Raw genomic sequence first — 26,187 nt, 5'->3', positions numbered from 1 at the left:
TATTGCAGAGGCGGGGGCGTGTTCCAAGCTTGAGCACTTCTTTTGAACTGCCTTGAGTGCCATTTTGTTTGATGGAAAGGCTGAGTACAAATTAAATAAATAGAACCAAACAGGGTTTGGTTCTATTTATTGATACAAAATAGAGCAAGGGGTGAAATTCCCTTGGTTTGCGTTTTAATGTGAACTCACCTGATTTTGCACTTTTGAACCAATGCACAAACCAAATCTCGGTTATCTTTCAAATTTTGCAATGGAGTTCTCCAGTAAAAATGCATACAGAAGTATATTAGGGGAAAGTGCACACACACAAAAAGTGTATATCAGTGAAAATGCTAAAAAATGCATTATATTAGGGAAATGGCTTTGCAAAAAATATGCATATTAGGCAAAAGTATGTCAGAAATGTATTGGAGGAAATGCACATACAAATGCATATGAATTTTCATGAGAACTTTTTAAAAAATCTCGAAGTTCGAGACAACCAGACTTGGGAAAATTAGATTGGGAAAAAAGACTGAGAAAATTAGAAACTGTGATTAACAGATTCATCCATATTCTGAATGACTGTTCTGCACAGAAGTTCACAGATGGCCTCTCAAAGAACTACAGTTACATGTCAGCAACCTGTCCTTCTAGAATTTGAACAGATTTGGACAGGTATGCACGCCACAGCATCGAACAGGAATCCCTCAGCACCACCTTCTGAGACTGCCCCTCCAAGGAGAGTGGGAGCCACCATATAACAGTGCCTTCCAGTCCCATCTCAGGCAGACACTTCAGAAGGATACCATGATCGATGGTACTAGAAGTCACCCAAAAGTCCAGCAGAACTAATAGGGACCCGCTCCCTCATCCAGTTCCTGCCGTAGATTGTCCACAAAGGTGACCAAAATAGTCTCTGTCCCATAACCAGACATGAAGCCAGATTGAAACGGATCTAGATAGTCTATCTCATCCAGAAATCCCTGGAGCTGAGAAGCCACCACACACTCCAGCACCTTGCCTAAGAATGGAAAATTGGCAATTGGCCAGAAATTATCCAATTCAGGGACAGTTTTTTTAAACAAGGTCTTACCACTGTTTCTTTAGACAAGATAGAATCACAGCCTGCCATAAGGAGGCATTCACCATTGCCCTTGCCCACTCAGCCAGCCCCCACCCCAGCTGCTCTTATAAGGCAGGAAAGGCATGGGCACAGAACACAAGTGGCAGGCCTCACATCTCCAAGGATCCTGTCCACAGATTGGGGCTGCACAAATCGAACTTGTCCATTCAACTTTTCCTCAGCAGAAACTTGTGTGTGTTCTATGAATAAATATGTGCACATTTCACGACAGTAAACAAATCATCCAAAAATCCACGGACTCCGCGCAGCCTGAGGGCTCCGCTGCAGATTCTGGAGGTCGGACTCTTAGAAATCTGAGCTCACTTTAGTCCATCTCGAATTTCTCCAGCATCCCTAGCTGCACTTCAGTGTCGATTGTGTAATGCTCAACTTGGCTAGAGACTGTTTTAGTGCCCACTCGAGCCCAGGAACATCCAACAGTATGTGGCAAGAGTCTGTTCATGCTTCATGCCACATATCCACTTGAGCTGATTTCCACCAATTCTCCACACTTGGAGAGACGCAGTGGGTGGCATGAGTACATCTTGGTAGTTACGGACCATTTTACTAAGTTGCTCAACCTTACCCCACTAGGAACAAATCAGGACAAACAGCAGCAAATAGGATTTTTAACAATTTCATTTTGAAGTTCAGATTCCCCAAGAGTACCCTTCATGATCAAAGTGGTGAGTTCAAAAACTAGTTGTTTCATAGATTGCAGCAATACTGCCAAGTGATTGGGTGTTGAACTTCTCCTTACCATCCCTAAAGAAATGGGCATGTGGAATTATTTCACAGAACTTTGTTAGGGATAGTGAGCACTCTTCCCGAAGAGCAAAAAGGGACGTTGGAAAGAGGCTTTAAATAACGTGGTTTACAGTTACGGTTGCACCTGTAATGATACCGCTAGGTTCTCTCTTGGTGGTCAGACTCCTTGCTTGTCTACAGGTCTTCCCTTTGGACTGTAGACTGCAGGGGAAAATAGCGATTATGTGATACAGTGGAAAATACAAATGAAACAGGCCTTTGATATAGTGAAAAGGAATGCAAAGCGAGCAACTGTCTGGAACAAAACTATTATGGTCACATCATCCATCAGTTGGAGACTGGAACTGTTATGGTTATGCTGTTTAATTGTGGGCTGACTCTGTAGGGATGCATGACAGAATATCGGTGTCCATAAACTCAACCCTTCTCCTATTTTGTTTCATCGTACTCCGCTCGGTATGGAGCACTACAGAGAGGGCAATCATGTAATCTGCTTCGCTCTGTTTTGCATTCACAGATCGACCAGATTTTCGACAGAAGCACGAACCATGACACCTGGAAGCCCCACTAGAGCCCTCTGGAAACCATCTGGATCCATTAGTCCCCAGGGCATAGCATCTTAATAGGTTCCCCACCCTTGCGGAGGGGAAAAGCTGCCTTCAGTCTAAACCTCAAGGTGATCTGACTATGACAAGGGACTGATTCAAAGCCCCTCACCTTCAAATCACCATCCCCATGACTGGCTGAAAAAAACAAGTCTAAGTATGCCCCGCTACGCATGTCGGGCTGATGACATGTTGGGACAGTCCCCTGGTGTCCTTGGCATGAAAGTTGATGTCCCTCAAAGCCAACAGCCTGGGGGATTTCAGCATCACATCCAAGACCACTTTTGTCAGCTCAGGTAGGGAGACTGCTGGGTAGTGGGGTACACTCGCAGAATCCCCAATCTGTCCCACTGGCCCAACACAAGGTGTAAACACTCCAGACTGACAGACAGTCAGGGAGCCTGGAGAGAGATCGAATTCTTATAGACCACAGCAACCCCCCCTCCCCAGCCCTCAAGTCTGCCCTGATGCTGAACCAAGTACACCGGCAGACACAACTGGGAGAGACCAACTCCTCCCTGTTCACCCACCCAGGTCTTGGTTATGCATGCCAAATTGGCTGCCTTGTCCACTATTAAATCATGGATAAGGGAGGTCTTATTATTGATCGATCTGGCGTTTAGAAGCAGCACCCAGAGACTTGAGGGCAGGCTGCTAGGGCAACAGTTTCCCACCATGGGGGGAGGGCCGGAACATGACGCAACCATTAACTGTCTGGCCTGCATTCCCCTTATCTGGCTGGCCATCCTTCCAACACCATATCTCCCTCTACCTGTCCCTACACTGCCCCATATCCTCTCCCAGGCACATGATCAAGTTTAAGAAGGCAACCAGTCCCGCTCCAAAGACTCTAAACACCCAGACTGGCCAAGTGGTTAGAGGGGTGGCCCTTGCATACACCTGAAGCAGCTGTCCTCAAGGGTGTCACCCCCTTTGGGGTTGCCGCCACTGGGGCATCACCAGCCTCTTCTGGCCCAGCAAATCAAGGCCCTTCCCCAGAGTCAAGCACAGCTGGCTCACATCTTTGTTCTCCCCACAGAGTGGACCCAGGACTGCTTGATACCATTTTTGTACTGGGGATGGGTCACTCAGCTTGATATGCAAGTAAGTAAGTAATATGTTTATTACTCAATCCAAAGATCATCGCAAAAGATACAAAATTAAAATTTAAAATGCTATTATACGATGTCGAAATTTACACATACAGTTAAAACAACTGAACTATAAAATACATATCAAGTCTTTACTTAAGTTAAAATAGGGTGGATATGCAACAATAATATAGCATAAAGGAGCCTTTGATATCATGTCAATCACCTTACAGTCATATCTCTGAATCTTTATAAAACTTCATACCAATGAAAAACGTTGATCTACATCTAGTGGCTTTCACTGCAAATACCGTGACCCTCCCTACCATTTATGGGTTGGTCGATTGTAATAAATAACTCAATTTCTCCTTTACACTCCTGTATTTCACTTTCTTTAGAAGAGGCTCTAAATAACTCTCTCTTATGTCTCTATATAATTGACACTCAAGCACATGAGTCAAGTCCTCCAGGACTGGTTCTCCGCAAGCACACAACCTATCTTCTACTGGTATACCATGAAATCTCCCACATTTCATCATAGTATCCATTTGTTCATATCTTAGACATGTAAAAGCTTCCCAATATTCTGTTTTCATAGGAACTGACAAATATTTCTCATATCGGTGCAGTTGTTTTGGTACTAGCGAACCATTTTGCTGATTCTGATGATGTAAGAGCAGTTATATCAGTTTGCACTCCTACATCAAGCACTCTTTAAAAATATTACTGCCAGCTTTCAGGTTTGGATTTAGTGCCTGGTCAGAGAATCCAAAATTTGGAAAAAATTTAAACAGTTTTTGCAACCAAAAGTTTCCATGCACAGATAATCTCTGTTCCTCTAAACAGACTTTAGAATGTCTTTCTTCTGTTAAATTACTTATTCTGCACCAATAATTTACCATCCTTGCATATATCAATCCAGAGATCTTTTTGATACCCAGTTCAGCTCTAATTAAATACGATGGAACAGATTTAGAAACCCCCAAAATCAGATACTGTTCTATGATTCTATGACTCCCTCCACATCCTCCCTGTAATTTTGGCCTGGGGACTTGCTTTCTCTTCATTCCCGTGGGTTTTTGCAGGAAACAGCAGCAAGGTGCTGTTGGCACTTTTTTCTACAAAAGCCCTCACCTTTCCTCCCTGGAGAACTGGGGAGGAAAGGAGAGGTAATTTCCCAAAAGTAGGGCTTCAGGTGGAAGCATGGGTGCTCATCAGATGAAAGAGGAATACTTGCTGATAGCAAGGCGCTAAGTGGATTTATTAAACTCTCAGGCCTTGTGATTTCGCAAGAACTTCGGAGAGGAACGGCTGAAACTTCAGCATGAGGTCTGTTAATACATCTGAACATTCTAAATGTTTATCTTAACCTAGGAAAAAACAATGGAGAAATCCCAGGTGCCTATAGAAAAAGGTTTATTATAGTTCTTTTTTTATATTGGCCTGATGCGTTTCAGAAATATTGATTTCCTTCTTCGGGGCTACAATAAAAATATATAGATACATCATCTTCGTTATTTCATGTTACTCCAGGACTTATAAAAACGTCTCAAACACTTCTAAAGTAAATTATTACTATAAAATTGTATACATTTCACAAACCATTTCCACCTATACACAATTAATACTTCTAACATTCGTGTAAAAATCAAGAAACCATTACTTTTGCACATGTTTAAAAACAACAAGGCAAAAAATGGGAATGGCAAAGTGCAACGATCTTTTTTATTGTCTGTATATATGTAAAACTTCAAGTGAGAACATCAAGATTATTTTAACCACATTAATTATCATGTTAAAAAATAAAACATCAATACTTGTTTATATTATTAAAAAACCTGCCTCACATAAGACCAGACCAATGACTTGTCTATCTTATATTGCACACTTCAAACTGACCAACACTTTTTTAATAAACATATTAACAGCAAATTGTATAGGTTGTATTAAACTACCTCTATAACAGGGTGGGCTTCATGAAGTAAATTTATAGTAATGGAAGTGGTATTTATACTATAAATATTTATAGTATTTGTAAATAGCTCTCAAAAGTGGCATCCCCAAAACATACTCTTAAAAAAAGAATCTATCATAGAAAAAAACTAAAATTTACTTCCCTTATATTATGCTGCCATTTCCTAAAATAAACAAATTAAAGTTCTCATATCATCTTATTTACAGAAAAAACTTCTTTACAGCACACATTTGCTCTCCTGTGAAAATCTGTTGCTCTTCAGAATTGCCTTAAACAGTTAAGAAACTTTATTTGAATTACCAGAAAGACAACTAAAGGAGGGAAGAGAGGTCAGGAATGTCCATACTAGAAAACTGTTTGATATACAACCTAACAACAAGGTTGTTCAGGGAACTATTAGCTGTGTCCCACTCCCAGGGTAACAGCTCCTCTGCTGTCACGGAGAATGCGGGTCTCGGGGAAAGAGGGCGTCATTCTGAGGAAGAGGGAAATGATCCCTTAGAAGGGACCCATTCCTCAGAAGACAAACAAATATCCTCTTGCAGCGAGGATGTGCCGGGGGGGGGGGGGGGCTTGTGGTGGTGGAAAATCCAATCATTAGACACAGTGACAGCTGGGTTTGTGATGGGTGTGTAGGCCGCATGGTGAACTGCCTGCCTGGTGCGAAGGTTGTGGACATCACGTGCCGTCTAGATAGTGTAGGAGATAGTGCAGGGGTGGAGTCAGTGGTTGTGGTCCATGTTGGTACCAATGATGTGGGGGAATGTAGTTGTGAGGTCCTGAAAGCCAAATTTCAGTTGCTAGGTAGGAGGTTGAAATCCAGAACCAAGAAGGTGGCTTTCTCGGAAATGCTACCTGTTCCATGCGCAGGACCAGCTAGACAGGCGAAGCTGAGGCGTCTCAATGCGTGGATGAGACGGTGGTGCCAGGAGGAGGGGTTCAGATTTGTTAGGCCCTGGGGAATGTTTTGGGACAAGCTGGGCCTAGACAAGAGGGATGGGCTCCACTTGAACCAAAATGGAACCAGACTGCTGGCGCCAGACATAAACAGGGTGGCAGAGCAGCTTTTAAACTAAGCCCTGGGGGAAGTCCAACAGGAGTGGGAAGCATCCAGTTCAGATTAAATCAACCCAAAGGGATGAAGATGAAAATGTTTTTGATTGCCCAAATGTAGAAGGGGAGGAAATAGGCCAGGAGCACATGGCAGAACATAATAGCCAATCAAGGGAACCAAAGTCCCATAGCAAAAGATGCACATGCCAGAGGCATCTGGGGAGGGATACCGTGTATAGGTGTTTCTATGCAAATGCTGGAAGCCTGTGAGCCAAAGTGGGAGAGTTAAGAGTGCCTGGTTTTACCTGGTTTTACACTATATCCAGGAGAACTTGGATATAGTGGGCATTACAAGAAACTTGGTGGAATGGAGAGAACCAGTGGGATATGGTCATCTCTGAATATAAACTTCATAGGAAGGACAGGGAAGGGCGTACTGGGGGAAGTCTTGCCCTGGACGTCAAAGAGGGCATAGTGTCAAGCGGACTAGAACATGTAAAAGGGGTAGGCTGTTCCACAGAAGTGCTGTGGGTGACAATATTAGGCGCCAAAACTAATTTAGTGCTAGGATCATGCTATCGTCCCCCAGAACAGAATGCTCAGAGTGACCTTGAGATGGGAAATTAAATCAGGGAGGCCTCCAAACAAGGAAGTGTTGCAATCATCGACGACTTCAGTTCCCCCACACTGACTGGATACATGCATGTTCCGGCCACGAGAAAGAGGTTAAATCTCTAGATGCGCTAGATGCCCTCCCCAGAAGGGAGGTGACCGTGGATTTAATCCTAGTACGAGATGTAAATGTTGTTGAACCCATTGGAAACAGTGATTGCAGTGCTATCACATTTAATATATATTTAATTGCCCAGGAAGTCCAACATGGTCACATTTGACTTCAAAATAGGAAACTTCTCTAAAATGAGGGGAATGGTGAAATGGAAGCTAAAAGGGGGAGTCAAGGGCGTTCAATCCCTTCAAAATGCTTGGAGGTTACTCAAAACAACAATAGAAGCTCAGTCAGAATTTACACCACAGGTTAGGAAAGGTGGCACCAAGTCCAAGAGGTCCCCAGCATGGTTATCGAACAGTGTTAAGGGAGCTATTAGAGAAAGGAGAGCTTCCTTCAGAAAATGGAAGTCTTGCCCAAGTGAGGAAAACAAAAGGGAGCACAAGCTTGCATGAAGGCAATGCAAGCAGACAATGAGAGATGTAAAAAAGCATTTTGAAGAGCATATCGCTAACAACATCAAGGCCAACAATAAAGAATTCTTTAAATATATCAGAAGCAGGAAACCAGCTAGGGAGGCAGTTGGACCACTGGATGACAGTGGAGTTAAAGGAGGACAAGGAGATTGCAGAGAAGCTGAATGAATTCTTTTCATCCGTCTTCACTGCAGAAGATATAGGACAGATGGCTGTGCCTGAAGTGATGTTTTCAGGAGGGGAGTCTGAGGAACTGAGGCAAGTAGCGGTGACAAAAGATGACGTTCGCAACCTTATTGATGAATTGAAAGAAAATAAATCACCGAGCCCAGATGGTATCCATCCCAGAGTTCTCAAAGAACTCAAATATGAAATTGCTGATCTTCTGGCCAAAATATGCAACATGTCCCTGAGATCAGCCTCTATACCACAGGACTGGAAGATGGCCAATGCAACACCAATTTTCAAAAAGGGATCCGGGAAATTACAGGCTGGTTAGCTTAACGTCTGTTCCGGATAAATTGGTTGAAGGCATTATTAAATATAAAATTAGTAAGCATATAGAAGCTCAAGCCCTGCTGAAAAAGAATCAACATGGCTTCCACAAAGGTAAGTCCTGTCTCACTAACCTTTGAGAGTGTCACTAGACGGGTGATCCAGTAGACATCGTTTACTTGAGCTTCCAAAAGACTTTTGACAAAGCCCCTCACCAAAGACTCCTGAGCAAACTTAGCAGTCATGGAGTAAGAGGACAGGTCCTCTTATGGATCAGTAACTGGTTAAAGAACAGCAAGCAGAGAGTAGGAATAAATGGTACATTCTCCCAATGGAGGGAAGTAAATAGTGGAGTCCCACAGGGATCTGTATTAGGACCAATGTTTTTCAATCTGAGCATAAATGATTTGGAATTAGGAGCAATGAAGTGGCCAAGTTTGTGGATGACAACAAATTATTTAGGGTGGTTAAGCAAAAAGGGATTGTGAAAAACTCCAAAAGGATCTCTCCAACTTGGGAGAATGGGTATCTAAATGACAAATGTGGTTCAATGTAACAAAGTGTACAGTGATGGATACTGGGGAAAAATTCCCAACTACAAGTAGGGATGGTGGAGAATTCCGCCATGGACTCCAGTGGGGCCGGATTCTTAGAATCCCCCCCCCCCCCGCGGAGTCCGTGTCGGAACGGACCACCTCACCCCACCACCCTGCGAAGTCCGACCCAGCCGGATCCTACCTGGCACCGCCAGGTCCGGGTCCGGCTGGGTCCATCCGTGACAGTCTTCGGACGCGAATGGCGTCCGACGTAGCGGACACCACTCGCATCCCTTTGCCTTACCGTGATAGGCTACATAAATCTTTATGTAGCCTATCACGGTAAGGCAAAGGGACGCAAATGGTGTCCATTATGCCGAACACTATTTGCCTCAGCCGGCAGCTCTGCGAACTCACCACGGAGTGGAGCCAGCCGGGGAGGATTCCGGGGGAGAGGACCGGATTGCCTCCCCCCCCCCTGCAGACCCCCAGCACAGCCAGGTAGGTGGGGTTCATACACCCCTAACTACAAATATAACCTGATGGGATCTGAGCTAGCGGTGACCAACCAAGAAAGAGATCTTGGGGTTGTAGTAGACAGCTTGATGAAAATGTCAGTCCAGTGTGCAGCCGCTGTAAAACAGGCAAGCTCCATGTTAGGCATAATTAGAAAAGGGATTGGGAATAAAACTGCCAACATCATACTGCCCTTATACAAATCTATGGTGCGACCACACTTGGAATACTGTGTCCAGTTCTGGTCACCGTACCTAAAAAGAGATATTGTAGAGCGGGGAAAAGTGCAGAAAAGGGCAACTAAAATGATCAAGGGGATGGAGCATCTCCCCTATGAGAGAAGGTTACAACAGCTGGGATTGTTTAGCTTGGAAAAAAGGAGGGTGAGGGGGGACACGATAGAGGTCTACAAAATTATGCATGGTGTGGAGAATGTGGATAGGGAGACATTTTTCTCCCTCTCTCAAAAAACTAGAACCCGGGGTCATCCTATGAAGCTGATTGGTAGGAGATTCAGGACAGATAAAAGGAAAGACTTCTTCACACAGCGCATAGTTAAACTATAGAAAGGGGGTTGGACAAATTCCTGGAGGAAAAGGCTATCAAGGGCTACTAGTCTTGCTGGCTATGTGCTACCTGCAGTACCAGGGGCAGTGCGTCTGTGTGCACCAGTTGCCGGGGGACATGGGCAGGAGGGTGCTGTTGTGCTCATGCCCTGCTTGTGGGTTTCCCGGTCGAGAGGTGGTTGGCTACTTTGTGAACAGAATGCTGGACTAGATGGACCCTTGGTCTGATCCATCAGGGCTCTTGTTATGTTCTTATGAGGGGCAAGAGGGTGGGGGGAATAAGCTACACACTGTAGCTTATTTGCCGTATTGGATGATGGGCACACTGGCTTATAAACTACTGTGAATAGCTTATAAACCACCATGGCTGAAAGTGACATCCAAATGCATCCCACGTGTAAAAGCAAGTTACAAGTTACAAACCAAGCTATTGTTACATTCCTGCACCCCATTCCTGAATGGGGTGAACTTGCAGGGTCTTCGGTGCTTACTCAGACTACAGTTTCCTGAGAAGGAGGACACTTGAGACTTGTGTTGTTTCTTTTATAACTGTTGATTTACATTGTGCTCGGGGTGAAGGCCTACAACATCCAACTCCAAGCAAAATCACCCGTCCTCTCAGCTGCCCAGCAGATCTCCATCTGAAAGACAAAAGCCGCTCAACCCCAAACACATAACACTGTTAAAAACCTATCCCACAGATAATCGGGGCTCAGTGTTAAAGCTTAAAGGTTTCACAGCACCTTTATAAAAACAAAAGTTAAATTCCTGTCTCAGGAAGATAAAAAATAGAAAGAATAACTTGAAAAAAAGACTGAAAGCATTGAGATGTTAACTTCTTACCCACAAGCCTGTACAAATACCTAAGATTTGCAAAACCTCATTTCTAGGGAATGCTTACAAATTACACCTTTAAAACAGAACCCTGTGGAAGTAAGTATGTCTGATCAAAGAGTCTAAACTGTTCTACACTGCTAGGCTTGGGGTTGACTTGATGGCCTGTAGATTAAAAATTGTTCAGGCCAGATGTCTCACTAGTTTCTACCTTGTGTTATACTGCAAGGCTTTAGTTGTATCAGGGTCTGTAGATAATTTTAAAAAATAGTTACTCAGACCCTCAACAGTAGAACATTTTGAGGTTCAGGGATTAAAGAATTACATTTAAAAAATCTATACCCCAGTCAAACACGTTCATGCTTGGAAGTTGAATCAAGTGCTATGTTTCCATCAGCAATTTATTCCAACCTGCCTGTGCTGTTGATGTCTCTGTGGTTCCATGATGTCGTGGCCATTCAGCCCCGGTGTCGCATTTTATCACTGAAAACCCGCTTCTTCTGAGACTGCTTATAGTCTGACTTTTCCCTGTTATGGCGGCTCCATTACTGACCTGTTTCCACAGTCGCGCTGGGTTCGCTGTCTTAGCCCTGCCCGTGGGGCATGTAGCCCAGCCTTTGTGGGTGTGTTGCTCCGACCTCAGAGACCCAACCCTTTCCCTCCCTGTTTTCCGGAAGTTTCATTGCCATTTTGGAGCAGGATGCCAAGGGACCAACTTTTAAACATCATTGAAATAAGCACCAGAACACAGCCCATGACCCCAGTCAAGGGATGTTTTCTTCCATTGTGCTGAATGAGGCTTGCCCTCTCAATGACCACAGAAATGACAGAGAAGCCCCACAACTGACAGGGCACATATCAAAGCCCTCAGTTCAAATACGGTTAAGCGCGATCTGGAGGCTTCGGTCCATTGCCCTAGGACCTAACTCCTTCACAGCTTCCAAGTAGAGATCCTGTGCGTTAAAATGGGGGCTGGTTTCTGTCTCTTTCCCACAACTAACCCATTAGTGTCTCTTCAGAAGTAACTCCCATTGCTGTGGATGAGGCTGAGATTCCCCCTCAATTGAAATGGCACACATTAAAGCCCAATTGCTTAAATGTGACTGAGTGCGATCTGGAGGCTTCGGTCCATTGCCTTAGGACATAATTCCTTCACAGCTTCCATATAGAGACCCTGTGGGTTAAAATGGGGGCTGGTTTCACTCTCTATCCCACAACAAACCCATTACTGTCTTGTCAGAAGTAACTCCCATTGTGGTCAGTGAGGTCCTCTGGGTTAAAATGGGGGCTAGTTTCCCTCTTTGTGTTCTCCCCTCCCTTTCCCAGCACAAGCATATGTGTGTCCTTGTTGTTCAGTCGTTCAGTCGTGTCCGACTCTTCGTGACCCCATGGACCATAGCACGCCAGGCCTTCCTGTCCTGTGCTCTCTCCCGGAGTGTGCTCAAGTCCATATTCATTGCATCAGTGATGCTATCTAGCCATCTCATCCTCTGCCGTCCCCATCTCCTTTTGCCTTCAGTCTTTCCCAACATCAGGGTCTTTTCCAGAGAGTTTTCTCTTCGCATTAGGTGGCCAAAATAGTTGAGCTTCAGCTTCAGTATCTGTCCTTCCAATGAGCACTCAGGGTTGATTGCTTTAGGATGGACCTATTTGACCTCCTTGCAGTCCAGGGGACTCGTAAGAGTCTTCTCCAGCACCACAGTTCAAAAGCATCAATTCTTCGGCGCTCAGCCTGCCTTATAGTCCAGCTCTCACAGCCATACATTACTACTGGGAAAACCATAGCTTTGATTAGATGGACCTTTGTGGGCAAGGTGATGTCTCTGCTTCTTACTATGATGTCTAGGTTTGCCATAGCTTTCATCCCAAGGAGCAAGCGACTTTTAATTTCACGGCTACAGTCACCATCTGCGGTGATCTTGGAGCCCAAGAAAATAAAATCTGTCACTGCTTCCATTTCTTCCCCTTCTCTATGCCAGGAAGTGATGGGGCCAGATGCCATGATCTTCGTTTTTCTGATGTTGAGTTTCAAACCAGCTTTTGCACTCTCTTCTTTGACCCTCAACAAGAGGCTCTTTAGATCCTCTTCGCTTTCTGCCATTAGGGTGGTATCGTCTGCATATCTGAGGTTGTTGATAATTCTCCCAGCAATCTTAATTCCGACCTGTGATTCATCCAACCCGGCGCTTCTCATGATGTACTCTGCATATAAGTTAAATAAGCAGGGCGACAATATGCAGCCTTGTCGTACTCCTTTCCCAATTTTGAACCAATCGGTTGTTCCATGTCTGGTTCTTACTGTTGCTTCTTGACCCTCGTACAGGTTTCTCAGGAGACAGGTAAGGTGGTCTGGTATTCCCATAACTTTCAGAATTTGCCACAGTTTGTTGTGATCCACACAATCAAAGGCTTTAGCGTAGTCAATGAAGCAGAAATAGACGTTTTTCTGGAACTCTCTTGCTTTCTCCATGATCCAGCGAAAGTTGGCAGTTTGATCTCTAGTTCCTCTGCCTCTTCGAAACCCAGCTTGTACTTCCGGTAGTTCTCGGTTCGCATACTGCTGAAGCCTAGCTTGTAGGATTTTGAGCGTCACCTTGCTGGCATGGGAAATGAGCGCAATTGTACAGTAGTTTGAACACTCTTTGGCATTGCCCGTCTTTGGAATTGGAATGTAAACTGACCTTTTCCAGTCTTGTGGCCACTGTTGAGTGTTCCAAATTTGCTGGCATATTGAGTGCAGCACTTTAACAGCATCATCTTTTAGGATTTTAAATAGCTCAGCTGGAAGACTGTCATCTCTGCTAGCTTTGTTGTTAGTAATGCTTCCTAAGGCCCACTTGACTTCACTCTCGAGGATGTCCGGCTCAAGTTCAGTGACCACACTATCATGGCTATCAGGGACATTAAGATCTTTCCTGTATAGTTCTTCTGTGTATTCTTGCCACCTCTTCTTAATCTCATCTGCTTCTGTTAGGTCCCTGCCTTCTTGGTCCTTTATCATGCCCGTCTTTGCACAAAACGTTCCCTTGAGATCCCCAATTTTCTTGAAGAGATCTCTAGTCTTTCCCATTCTGTTGTTTTCCTCGATTTCTTTGCATTGTTCATTTAAGAAGGCCTTCTTGTCTCTCCTTGCTATCCTCTGGAACTCTGCATTCAGTTGGATATATCTTCCCCTTTCTCCCTTGCTTTTCGCTTCCCTTCTTTCCTCAGCTACTTGTAAAGCCTCATCAGACAGCCACTTGGCTTTCTTGCAGTTCTTTTTCTTTGGGATGGATTGAGTTGCTGCCTCCTGAACAATGTTACAGACCTCCGTCCATAATTCCTCAGGCACTCCGTCTATCAGGTCTAATCCCTGAAATCTATTCCTCACCTCCACTGTATATTCATAAGGGACATGATTTAGGTCATACCTGAATGGTTTAGTGGTTTTCCCGACGTTCTTCAATTTCAGCCGAAATTTTGCAAGAAGCAGCTCATGATCTGAGCCACAGTCAGCTCCAGGTCTTGTTTTTACTGACCGTATAGAGCTTCTCCATCTTTGGCTGCAAAGGACATAATCAATCTGATTTCGATATTGACCATCTGGTGATGTCCATGTGTAGAGTCGCCTCTTGTGCTGTTGGAAAAGATCAGCGTGTTCTCTTGGCAAAACTCTAGGAGCCTTTGTCCTGCTTCATTTTGTACACCAAGGCCATGCTTGCCTGTTATCCCAGTTATTTCTTGACTTCCTACTTTAGCATTCCAATCCCCTATGATGAAGAGGACATCTTTTTTTGGTGTTAGTTCTAGAAGGTGTTGTAGGTCTTCATAAAACCGATCAACCTCAGCTTCTTCGGCATCAGTGGCTGGGGCATAGACTTGAATTACTGTGATGTTGAATGGTTTGCTGGATTCGTACTGAGATCATTCTGTCATTTTTAAGATTGTACCCCAGTACTGCTTTTCCCACCCTTTTGTTGACTATGAGTGCTACTCCATTTCTTCTAAGGGATTCTTGCCCACAGTAGTAGATATGATGGTCACCTGAACTAAATTCGCCCATGCTTGTCCATTTTAGTTCGCTGATTCCCAAGATGTCGATGTTCAATCTTGCCATCTCATGTTTGACCACCTCCAGCTTACCTTGATTCATTGATCTGACATTCCAGGTTCCTAAACAATATTGTTCTTTTCAGCATCGGATTTTCTTTTCACCACCAGACACATCCACAGCTGAGTGTCCTTTCGGCTTTGGCCCAGCCGCTTCACTCTTTCTGGCGCTACTTGGAAATTGCCTCTGCTCTTCCCCAGTAGTATATTGGCCACCTTCCGACCTGAGGGGCTCATCTTCCGGCGTCATCTCTTTTAGCCTTGTGATACGTTCCATGGGGTTTTCTTGGCAAGAATACTGGAGTGGGTTGCCATTTCCTTCTCCAGTGGACCACATTTTGTCAGAACTCTCCGCCATGACCTGTCCGCCTTGGGTGGCCCTGCACGGCATAGCTTATGGCTTCACTGAGTTACGCAAGCCCCTTCGCCACAACAAGGCAGTGATCCATGAAGGGGTATGTGTGTCTACTCGGAAGTAACTCCCATTGTGCTCAATGAGGCTTGCTCCTGAAATGTGGATGCATCTAGACTTTCAGGGGAAAGGAGAAGGGGGGGAGAAGGGGAAAGTCTTTTTAAAAATCCCGTACTCCTCCATTAGCTTCTCCTTCTGTTGTCCTGGAAACACCGCCGAGGAGGTGGGAGCACTGAAGCTGTGTGAAGGAGAGGGGGAGATGATCCTGGAGGGAGTCGTCAGGCAGAGATGAAAAAATGCACACATAGCACCATTTTAGGGGCAAGAAAAAGTTTAAAGGGGTGTGGGATGCTCCAGAACAGCACTTTGATTTTTCGCCACTTCATTAATGCACAATTGTGCTTTAAATCTCTGTTTGAGGGGCAACAAGGAAGGTTTAAAGGGGGGGATGCTCCAGACACAGTGCTTTGATTTTTCGCTCCTTCTCTAAAGCAAAACAAAAGGGCTGGGAAGGCAAGGAGGAGACTGGCCAGAGCAGGAAGCTTCAGCGGGGCAGAGGGGGCGAGGGAGGGGGGAATAGGAAAGAGGAGGAGGCGGGAAAACAGACGGGGTGCGCAGACCCAACCCACTCCCAAAAGGCTCCACCCAGCCATCAAGAGAATAATGTGATTAGACAGCGCAGCCCGCCAGGGTACAACAATGATAGACCGGGTCCTTTTGGGACATGGAAACACGTGCGAGAGAAAATGCGCTTGGGAAAACAGCGCAACAAAGTTGGAAAAGAAGTGAAGGCGATAGTGTGGAAACACACCCAAGGAGAAAAAGGCAAACAAACGAAATCAATCTTCTGCAAATAGCTGTGTTTTTACAAAGACCAAACCACCAAAATCCCTTACTCAAATCCTCCAGCTGAAAAAATCCTTAAAACAAAAAAGTTATCTCAAATCCTTGCACATTACAACCCCCTGCCCCCTCAAAAGAGAAAAATACTTGCCTTCCAGCAGAATTGCAGGAACATCAATAAACATATTTTGGGAATTTTTCAGGCAATGGTGGTTGATCTTCTATGTGAACATTTCAGGAAGGGCCGTAGCTCAGTGGTAGATCACTTGTTTTCCATGTAGAAGATCCCATGTTCAATTCTTGGCATCTCCAGGCGGAGAGGAAAAGACTCCTGTCTGAAGCCCTGGAGAGCTGCTGCCAGTCAATGTCAACTGGACCGAGCAGGATGGACTGAATCTAAAGGTTCACGTACTTTTTCACACATGGATACTGAATGCTGAATCAGTTGTGGATAAATAAATGTTGAAAAAGCATCATCTTCGTGTGTCATTTGTTTAATCAGGTTATTTATTGTTCTTTATCTAGGATTATGGGGTTAGATTAAGATCTAATAACATTTTAGGTTGGAATTATGCGACAATCCTAAGGGGTTCTCAAACTTTTTCTCGCCACAGTAGGCAACAGCAAGTATGGAGCATCTTGCCAAGAAGAAACATTCCCATTCCCTGGATACCATGGTGAGCAAAGCCTGGCTGTTTTGTTTCTCTTTGTATCTGATCCTTCTCCCAAAACGCTTGTAGCCCCCTCACGACAAACTGGCCACCCAGGGTGCTTCATAGCTGAGTGAGAGTCTGAACCTGAATCACCGGCATCCAAGCCTACGGCATCAAGCCGTTGTGACGTGTTTTTTAGCCCACTTAATTGACCACTTGGGGGCTCACAGGAGTGTTGCTGCCCCTGGCTGCTGGCACCGGGGAAGCAGGAATCGAGCCTACGGCAGCCTGGGTGCGAGGGTTTCCCCAAAGGTAGGCTTCTAAGATGCAAGTTTACAGCGCTTCTGTAAGCTAATTCTGTAGCATTAATGCCCATGTAAGATGCAGACATGAACTTGAGCACGCTCCGGGAGACAGCGCAGGACAGGAAGGCCTGGCGTGCTGTGGTCCGTGGGGTCACGAAGAGTCGGACACGACTGAGCGACTGAGCAACAGCAACAACAAGATGCAGAACACACACACAGAGATCAAGCAAGGGAACACAGAGAGCTGTCAGGATCCAAGCCTGAGGAGTCAGGACCACTGGGTGTCCCCTTTTGCTAGAGAGCTGTGTATTATCCTTCGGGGCGGGGGGGAATTATCCTTTCAGTGCTTTGGTGCTTTTCAGAGCAGGGCTATGTCTATCAGCCTCCTAACGGCAGAAACTTTATGGAGAAAAAGCTACTGGACCCTGTCATACAAAAACAGTGCCAGAAGGCTCGTAAGCCGCCCCCCCCCCCGCACTGACCTTTGGCTAGGACACAGCAAAAGACTGTTGCATGTGGGTCGCTGCACTTCCAGCAGATTTGGGTTCCGAGGGGGCTTGGGTGGCTCTGAGCTAATCAGAAAGCAAGAAACTAGTAAAGAGGTGGTGCACAGAGGCAGCTTCTATCCTGATCCCAGATGTTTCTTGGCAGCTAACTGAGAAAATGCACCAATTGTTGTCTGTGACGTGTGTATGTGGGTAAGTGTGCAATTATGTGACATTTAAAGGTTTTCTTTTCAGTCCTGATCTAGCAACACACTGACTGGATTTGGAACCACGCACACCAGTGCACCCTCATTTTACACAACTGCAAGTGGACTTTTTGGTAACAGATTAGTCAAATGCTTCCTTTAGCATATTTATTTGTTCAAAGCATTTGAATCTGCTGGCTGTTGCATTCAACAGCCTAGGGATGGGTGAAACTGTCATGCTCAGTTTCACTCAGGTTCTTATTTTTCACTCGGGTTTCCTCTCTTTGGGGGGGAGGGGCTACGTCCTATTTCCCACTTAAATTGCCATTTACACTGGCAATTACATTTACATTTAAACTGTGCAATTTGCGCAATTTTTGGCCATAATGTGCTTAATTTGTGCAAATTCTGGCTGCAATATGCTTAATTTGCACACATTGGTCTGTATAAAAACATGTGCACATGTTTACATTTTGTTGTAAATGTTTTTCCAAATGTACACAGTTTTGTGCACAGTTTTGCAAGCATGCGCCTTCCCCCCACATTGAATAAAGTACTTCGTGTGCATTTTTGCAAATATATGAACTTTTCTGCACAATTTTTGAAATATCTACCTTTTTCTACACTTCTTTTGTGGACTGCATCGCAAGATTCCCAAGTGTATGGATGTCGGTGGCAAACTGCGTTGCCATTTGTGTTTAGGTCTGGGGAGTGAAAATTTGGTATGTTTGCTTTGAAAAGCGAACGGAACACATTTCTCACCCTTCCTTTGAATATACACACTGAATATATCACCTGGCCTGCTGTGGGCTCAGTTATACTAAAGGTTTGTATGTAAGCCTATTTACATGCTGTCAGGTAAGCCATGCTTTGTAGGGGCGGCTGGGACATTCTTGAGACAGGTGGTTTTGGCCTCTTGTGCAGGAGTTTCAAGTTCCTAACTGTAAGGTGACTTGCTAATTTGATCAGCTGATCTCCAATAGGAAATGTGGGATCCTCCTGGAGGTCTGACAAAAGACTTGTCCAGCAACTGTTTGGGGACACTGCCTCAGAGGAGATTGCTCTAGAAGCCCACTGATTCGGTTCCAGTTCTCACAGAGTTGCCCGCAGCGCAGGGCTGGGTTTGGGTTTCATGTGACTGGGGGTGGGGCGCAGGGGAGGAGGAGTGATGGCAGCGAGGGCCATCTCGTCAGTGGGCTTTTCCTCTGGTACAAGGCCAGTGCATATCACCCCAGGTAGCCATTCTTGGGTGCAGTTTGAAATTCTGTTCCCATTTGCGGCTTGCCCAGGGGTCCTTTCTGTTAGTGGCCACATGGGCGTTCTTTTGCACAGGCCAAGCAATTGTTCTCATTCTGCTGGAGATCCTTCACTTTGCCTAACTGGGCTTTCCTCAAGCCAATAGAAAATCATGCAAGCCCCCAAAATGTGCTCCAGGGCCAGTGGGGGGCTCCGCGCTCCCTTCAGGCCAATCAGCCATGCGTTATCCCTCCTCCCCGACAGTGATTGGTGGCAGGCAGCGGAAAGAGGTGAGCGCTGGGTGCCTTCTCCCTTCCTGCCAAATGGGCTTCTCCCGCCTCCTTTCCTTGGTGGCAGGCTCCCCAGGTTTTGGGAAAGGGAGTAGGGGCGGGGTGGTCATGAGGAACGTGCACCTTCCTGGACACCTGGCCAGGCTGCCTTCAAGAGTCTTGCTTCCCCATTTGAGGCTCCTGGGTGCAGAAGATGGGGGAGTGCTGGCTAAGTCCTTCTCTTCAGTGGCAGCCAACCCAGTTTCCCCCAAAACAGCTCTCGTCATCTAGGACAAGACTTTGTGGGAGTTCAAACGGATTGTGTGTACTAATGATGGCAAACTGACCACGTCCAGCGCTTGTGAAGAAGAGAGGACTGGATGTTGAAGCAGCCCACTGATCATTCTTTATTTGCAGGTTTTGGTGCAAGCACCGCCTGGAACAGCCCGTTCAGAAACCGGCCTGCAGCTGGGACTCTGGGAACTGGACTTGGAACAGGATTTGGAACAGGTAAAGAACAGGAAGGTGCCACCACTAGAAATGTAGTCTTCTGATAGTCCCTTAGCCAAAATTCTGCGGGCCACAGCGCAGATTCACTAAGCATAGCCACAAGCCTGTAGCAAATGAAAATCCACCAAAGTTCTTCCTCATTTCTGTGCTTTGCTATCCCGCCGCCCCCGTCACTAGTAGATGATAAACCAGCCCATCCCCACCCCCACCCCACACACATTGCCTCCGGGTTCTCCAACATTGCCACTTCCTCTTTCCCACCGCCCAAATCCTGTTGCCTTGTACTTCCTTTCTTTCCCAGTTTTACTGAAGCTAAACAATAAAAACCCAACCTTTGTTCCATAAGGCAGAAAAAATGTTAAGTTGCTGTAAGATCATCAAGCTTTCTACACTTGTATTCCAATTTTGTCTCATCATGGATTCCTAGTTACTGAGTATGCTGGATACCCATAACAGTGCTAAAACACCAGCTAACTACATGCTTGTAGGAAAATGGTCAGTATGTTGTGACCAGAACAGTATTCTTCCTATTGTTTCCCCACCCCACCCCCACCCCACCATCAACCCCTCCTTATGTAAGAAATAAGAGCTGTGGAGAAATAACCATGTAATAATGTGCATCATTTTAAAAACTTGCTCTTGAAATGAAATCTGGATGTTGCTCCTTTTGCAAAGCAAAAATTGGGAAATGAGAGGGTGGGGGAATGGAGACATGTTCCCAGGAGCACAAATAATCTTATATCCTTTTCTGAGTTATCTTGAGAAAGGGTCTGAATATGTTCATTGCCGCTGGTTGCACATGATGGCTTTCCACAAACTGTGCTGCTTCTCTCCTGTTCTTCTGCAGCCCTTAGTGCAGGGCAGACGTCACTGTATGGGAGCACCCAGCCTAATCTAGGGGGCATGCTGGAGACAGGGGCATTTGGTGCCCTTGGATATCATACATCAACCATCACCCTCGGCTTTGGAGCTCCCCAGCCTGCTACAGGTAAGGGCATTGTGTTCACAAACGCATTGTCTGCATTTAAAGAGAGGTGACCCTGTCGCTTAGCAAGAAGCTATACAGAATCATAGAATCGTAGGGCTGGAAGGGGCCTATGACCATCGATTCCAACCCCCTGCTCAATGCAGGAATCCAGGTCAGAGCATCCCCAACAGGTGGCTGTTCAGCCTCCTCTTGAATGCCTCCAGTGTGGGAGAGCCCACCGCCTCCCTGGGTCATGGGTTCCATTGTTGTGTTGCTCTAAGTCAGGAAGTTTTTCCTGATGTTCAGCCGGAATCTGGCTTCCTGTCACTTGAGACCATGTCCTGCACTCTGGGATGATCAAGAAGATATCCTGGCCTTCCTCTTTGGGACAACCTTTCACGTATTTGAGGAGTGCTACCCTATCTCCCCTCAGTCTTCTCTTCTCAAGACTAAACATGCCCAGTTCTTTCAGTCTCTCTTCAAAGGGCTTTGTTTCCAGTCCCCTGATCATCTTTGTTGCTCTCCTCTGAACGCTCTCCAGTTTGTCTGCATCCTTCTTAAAGTGTGGTGCCCAGAACTGGACACAGTACTCCAGATGAGGCCTAAGCAGTGCTGAGTAGAGGGGAACTAGTACTTCCTGGGATTTGGAAGCTAAACTTCTATGAATGCAGCCCAAAAGAGCATCTGCCTTTTTTGCAGCCACATCACATTGTTGGCTCATATTCAGCTTGTGCTCGACAACAATTCCAAGATCCTTCTTACTTGTAGTGTTGTTGAGCCAAGTATCCCCCATCTTGTAACTGTGCATTTGGTTTCTTTTTCCTAGGTGCAGAACTTGGCATTTATCCCTATTAAATTTCATTCTGTTGTTTTTTGCCCAGCGCTCCAGTCTATCCAGATCACTTTGAATTTGTTTCTGTCTTCCAAGATATTAGCTATCCCACCCAATTTTGTGTCATCTGCAAATTTGATCAGCATTCCCTGTACCTCCTCCATCTCCTCCAAGTCATTAATACAAATGTTGAAGAGCATTGGGCCCAGGACTGAGCCCTGCGGTACCCCACTCATTACCTCTCCCCAGTTTGAGAAGATCCCATTGATAAGCGCTCTTTGAGTCCGATCCTGTAGCCAACTGTGGATCCACCTGATAGTTGTTTCATCTTGCCCACTTTGAGCTAGTTTGTTCATCAGGATATCATGGGGCACTTCGTCGAAAGCTTTGCTGAAGTCGAGGTATATTATGTCCACAGCATTCCCACAGTCCACAAGGGAGGTGACCTGATCAAAAAATGAGATCAGGTTAGTCTGGCAAGATTTGTTCTTGATAAATCCATGTTGGCTTTGAGAAATCACTGCATTGTTTTCAAGGTACTTACAGATTGATTGCTTTATCATCTGCTCCAGAATTTTCCCAGGGATTGATGTCAGACTGACTGGTCTGTAGTTCCCAGGTTCCTCCTTTTTGCCCTTTTTGAAGATAGGGACAACATTAGCCCTCCTCCAGTCATCTGGCACTTCCCCCATCCTCCATGATTTCTCAAAGAGATTAGACAGTGGTTCTGAGAGCTCTTCCGCCAGTTCCTTTATTACTCTAGGGAGCAGTTCATCTGGCCCTGGAGAAGTGAACTCATTCAAAGTAATGAGGTGTTCCTTGACCATATGCCTATCGCTCTCAAGCTGCAATCCTGCCCCTTCAGCCTGTACTTCGCCTTTGCCAGGGGGGTCATAGACCCTCTTTTGGGAGAAGACTGAGCTAAAGTAGGAATTGAGCACCTCTGCCTTTTCTTTGTCATCTATCGTTTTACCATCCTTATTTAATAGCTGAACCACCATTTCTTCCCTCTGTCTTTTACTATGCACATATCTGAAGAAAGCCTTTTTGTTGTTTTTAGTATCCCTCGCTAACTTCAGCTCGTTCACAGCTTTAGCCTTCCTGACGCCATCCCTGCAATTCTGTGCTACCTGCCTGTACTCTTCCTTGGTAGCTTGGCCTTCCTTCCACTTCCTATATGTGTCCTTTTTTGTTTTCAGGTCATCTCTAAGCTTTTTGTGAAGCCACTTTGGCTTCTTCTGTTAGATTCACTTGCCATGGGACCTTACTTATCATTGTTCTGAGTTTGCTAAAATCGGCTTTCCTAAAATCCAGGGTACGTGTTTGGCTACACTTGGCTTTTGCTTCCTTTCGAACCAAGATCTCAAGTATAACACGGTTGCTTTCCTCCAGAGTTCCTGTACCTGCTACTTTATCCACTAAGTCATCTCTGTTGGTTAGGATCACATCAAGGATAGCCGATCCTCTAGTTCCTTCCTCTACTTTCTGTAGGAGGACGTTATCCGCCACACAAGTCAGGAATTTCCTGGAGGGGCCATGTTTTGTAGAATTTGTCTCTCAACAAATATCAGGGAAATTGAAGTCCCCCATTACTATTACATCATGCTTCCTTGAAACATTGGCTATTTGCTTTTCAAAAGTTTCATCCTCGTCTGCCCCTTGATTGGGTGGCCGGTAGTAGACTCCGATCACCATGTTCCTTTTATTCTTTGCTCCATTTATTTTAACCCAGATGCTCTCAGTGGGGCTACCAAGCTCCTCCTCCTGTATTTCTGTGCAGAGATATGTATTTTTAACATATAGTGCAACTCTACCTCCCTTTCCGTTCCTTCTGTTCTTTTTGAACAAGTTATATCCTTCAATTGTATTGCAGTCATGGGAGCCATCCCACCAAGTTTCAGTTACACCTATCAAGTCGTAATTTTCCTCCTGTATTAAGAGTTCAAGTTTGTTCTGTTTGTTTCCCATACTCTGGGAATTAGTATATAGACATGGAAGACCATGTGCTTTATAGTCTAGCTTTCTTCCTACATGTGTCCGAAGACTGTTATTCGGCACTGTTACAGCTGTTCTCTCTGTTGTGGTGCATGAGCCTTCGTCCATTGTTACTCCCAACTTTACATCTCCCTTCCCTGCAGGATTCAGTTTAAAGCCCTCCTGATGAAGTTCTTCATGCTGTGGCCAAACACATTCTTCCCAGCCGTTGTGAGGTGCAACCCATCCCTTGCCAACAGCCCATCTTCCAGGAAGTATAGCCCGTGGTCCCAGAAACCAAATCTCTCGCACTGGCACCACATTCATAGCCAGTCAGTCACCCGGAGTATTTTTCTTTCCCTTTCTTTCCCTCTTCCAACTACTGGAAGGATGGATGAGAAAACTATCTGGGCCCCAAAGTTCTTGAGTTTCCTTCCCAAAGCTTCGAAGTCTGACATGATTTCTTCGTAGCTCCGCTTGGTGGTATCATTTGTTCCCTCATGGATGAGAAGAAAGGGATACCTGTCAGTGGGCTTTACGAGTGCAGGCAACCCTTCAGTCACGTCTCCAGTCCGTCCTCCCAGGAGACAGCATACCTGTCTTGCTTACAACTTTACTCTTCATGTACCCACACTTTTCCTGGCTCTTTCCTGGCCACATCCAGATGGGGAGGATGGAGTGCTTGGGACCAGCAAAGATGATGCATGTTGTCCTGGGGCCAATCTTCATGGGAGACTTAGTGTGGAGGGGGAGCACTTTGAGGTCATTTGCAACACATGCCGTCATCACCAATCCACAGCAGAGCTGCTGCTTCCCTCTGGAAAAGGCGCAGTTTCTGAAAGTCCTTTTCCTGCATCTTTTTCCTAAAGTGCGGCTCCCACATGGTTTTGCCACAGTGTGTCATGTCCCCCTGCATTGAATCCTGGGCATGCCTCTGTGACCTGGCAGTGACATGGTCAAGGGGGTGGGACGCACCATTCCCTCTTGTTTCCCCAGGCAAAGTAGCTTTTCCCGTTGAGCGCAGGAGCGACCCTCACAATACCGCAGTAGTGGGGCCACTCGTTCACCTTAGGTAGCCTGCTTTTCATCTTTAACAGATCCCCCTCTTCTGTGCATTTTTACGCAGAAGGAAGAAATAAATCTTGCTCCCCTGCAGTGAATCTTTAACGTATCTCAAGGCATGCACAGCCACGGTATATCGCTAAAACATTAAAGGGTTAAAGCACTAAAGCATTTAAAGAGCTAAACCGCCTGAGCTCAGCAGTCTTGCATGGCGATGCCCCCTCCCTTTCCCCAACTGCAACTGCCGATGCTTTTGTGGCTTCCCAGCTCTGTGCAGCTTCTTCCCCATCCGAAAAGGCTGAAATGCCTCTGCTGAGGCTCAGCTGTTGCCACGAGAGCGTTAGGCTACAGTGTTTGGCCGGTAGCTTTGGTCCTGCCCACCACTGGATTGCAGGCCCCTGGGCTTCTCCACAGTGGAGAGCAGCCCTCAGGCTGAAAGAGGTCCAGCAGCCCTGCTGTTAAATCACAGGAGGAGATCCAGGCATGTGTCTCCTTGTGCTCAGGCCCACCTGCCCACGACGATGAGGAGCGGAGGGACCCAGGAGAAAGGCGGGCTGGGAAAACGCCTCGTACAAGGTGGGCCGAGGTGGAGGAGCCCGGCCATGGCAGGGAGGTGGCGAAGAGAGCATGGGGATGGCGGTGGGGCAGCGGGCGGCGAGAAGCTGTGGAAAGAGGGGCCGAGAGTCAGGGCAACGGAAGGAAATGGGAGAGAGGGCTGCGCAGCAGGGGCACCAGGGGGACGATGGGTGGAGGGAACAGAGGCCTCCGAAGGAGGGAAGGCGGCGGCTCAGCGAGGGGCCCTCGCGCACCTTTCCTCAGCCCCCGCCTGGTGGTGTTGATGTAGTGCCGCATGACGCCTTGAGCACCTGGCGCCGTAGGCGAGACGGCTGCCCGCACGCAGGCCGCCCTCTTCCACGGATGGGTTAGACTGAGCAGGGGGCAGAAGAGCAGAGTCAGGCGGCTGCCGGGAGGGCTTTGGCTCCAGGAGGGGCCAGAAGGGCTCGCGCCTGCCTGCGGGGCCTGGGAAGCTGGAATCCTGACACCACCTTGCAGTGGGCTGGGGTGGGGGGAGGCGCTCTGGGCATGCTTCAGAGCTCCACGTAATTGCCTCAGCGGTTCTAGGGCTGAACCCTGTCACTGCAAACTAGCGCTGGGGCTATCCAGACTCAGATTCAGACTGGGGCATGGATGCTAAGCTAATGTAGGAATCGACCATTTTAAGGGCATCTCTGCACCAGCCTAAACTCCTGCACTTAAAACAGGGCTTCCTGCTTCCCTTTTAAATGCAGGATCACAACAGACTCCCTTTACACGTGCTCCCCCCGCCCTGTATCTGAGCCTCCCATTCTCTTGCATTGACCTTGCCTCTCTTCTTGCCGCTTTAACTCTTTTAACGGAGGAAACTGAAGTGGAACACAGCAGGGTAATTTGATAGCTCATTACCTGCGATCTCTTTAAAAACGGAATAAAGGGCATCTAGTGCAGGAAACGCTTTGAATGATCGCAGCATCATGTAAAGAGCCCGCAAACTTCCGTGAAGGAGCAATCTCAATCGCAGGATAAAAGTTCAGTGAGAAGAAAGCCTAAATTGGTGCCT

The 26,187-nt window shown here is 46.3% G+C and overlaps 1 protein-coding gene across 3 annotated transcripts in view; it reads left to right on the top strand.

The window, feature by feature from the left end:
* Positions 1-2,423: 2,423 nt before the first annotated feature.
* The window catches only part of LOC146337330 (nuclear pore complex protein Nup98-Nup96-like), a 28,197-nt gene continuing 4,433 nt past the window's right edge, over positions 2,424-26,187 (top strand). For 2 of the 3 annotated variants that reach the window (XM_084817643.1, XM_084817645.1), the window contains exons 1-5: positions 2,424-2,774; positions 3,518-3,586; positions 16,706-16,768; positions 19,663-19,755; positions 20,603-20,743. In XM_084817643.1, the coding sequence (XP_084673769.1) occupies positions 2,708-2,774; positions 3,518-3,586; positions 16,706-16,768; positions 19,663-19,755; positions 20,603-20,743 (433 nt within the window). In that variant the 5' untranslated portion in view covers positions 2,424-2,707. Of the gene's footprint in view, positions 2,775-3,517; positions 3,587-16,705; positions 16,769-19,662; positions 19,756-20,602; positions 20,744-23,692; positions 23,821-26,187 lie in introns of those variants that run through there. The other variant, XM_084817644.1, reaches the window with a different exon arrangement.

The sequence above is a fragment of the Heloderma suspectum genome, chromosome 11, assembly GCF_057233095.1.
Source record: "Heloderma suspectum isolate Gila_16-S chromosome 11, 16-S_ref, whole genome shotgun sequence".
Taxonomy (NCBI): Eukaryota; Metazoa; Chordata; class Lepidosauria; order Squamata; family Helodermatidae; genus Heloderma; species Heloderma suspectum.
The sequence above is the reverse complement of the archived record's forward strand: the minus strand, read 5'-3'. Positions and strand labels throughout refer to the sequence as shown.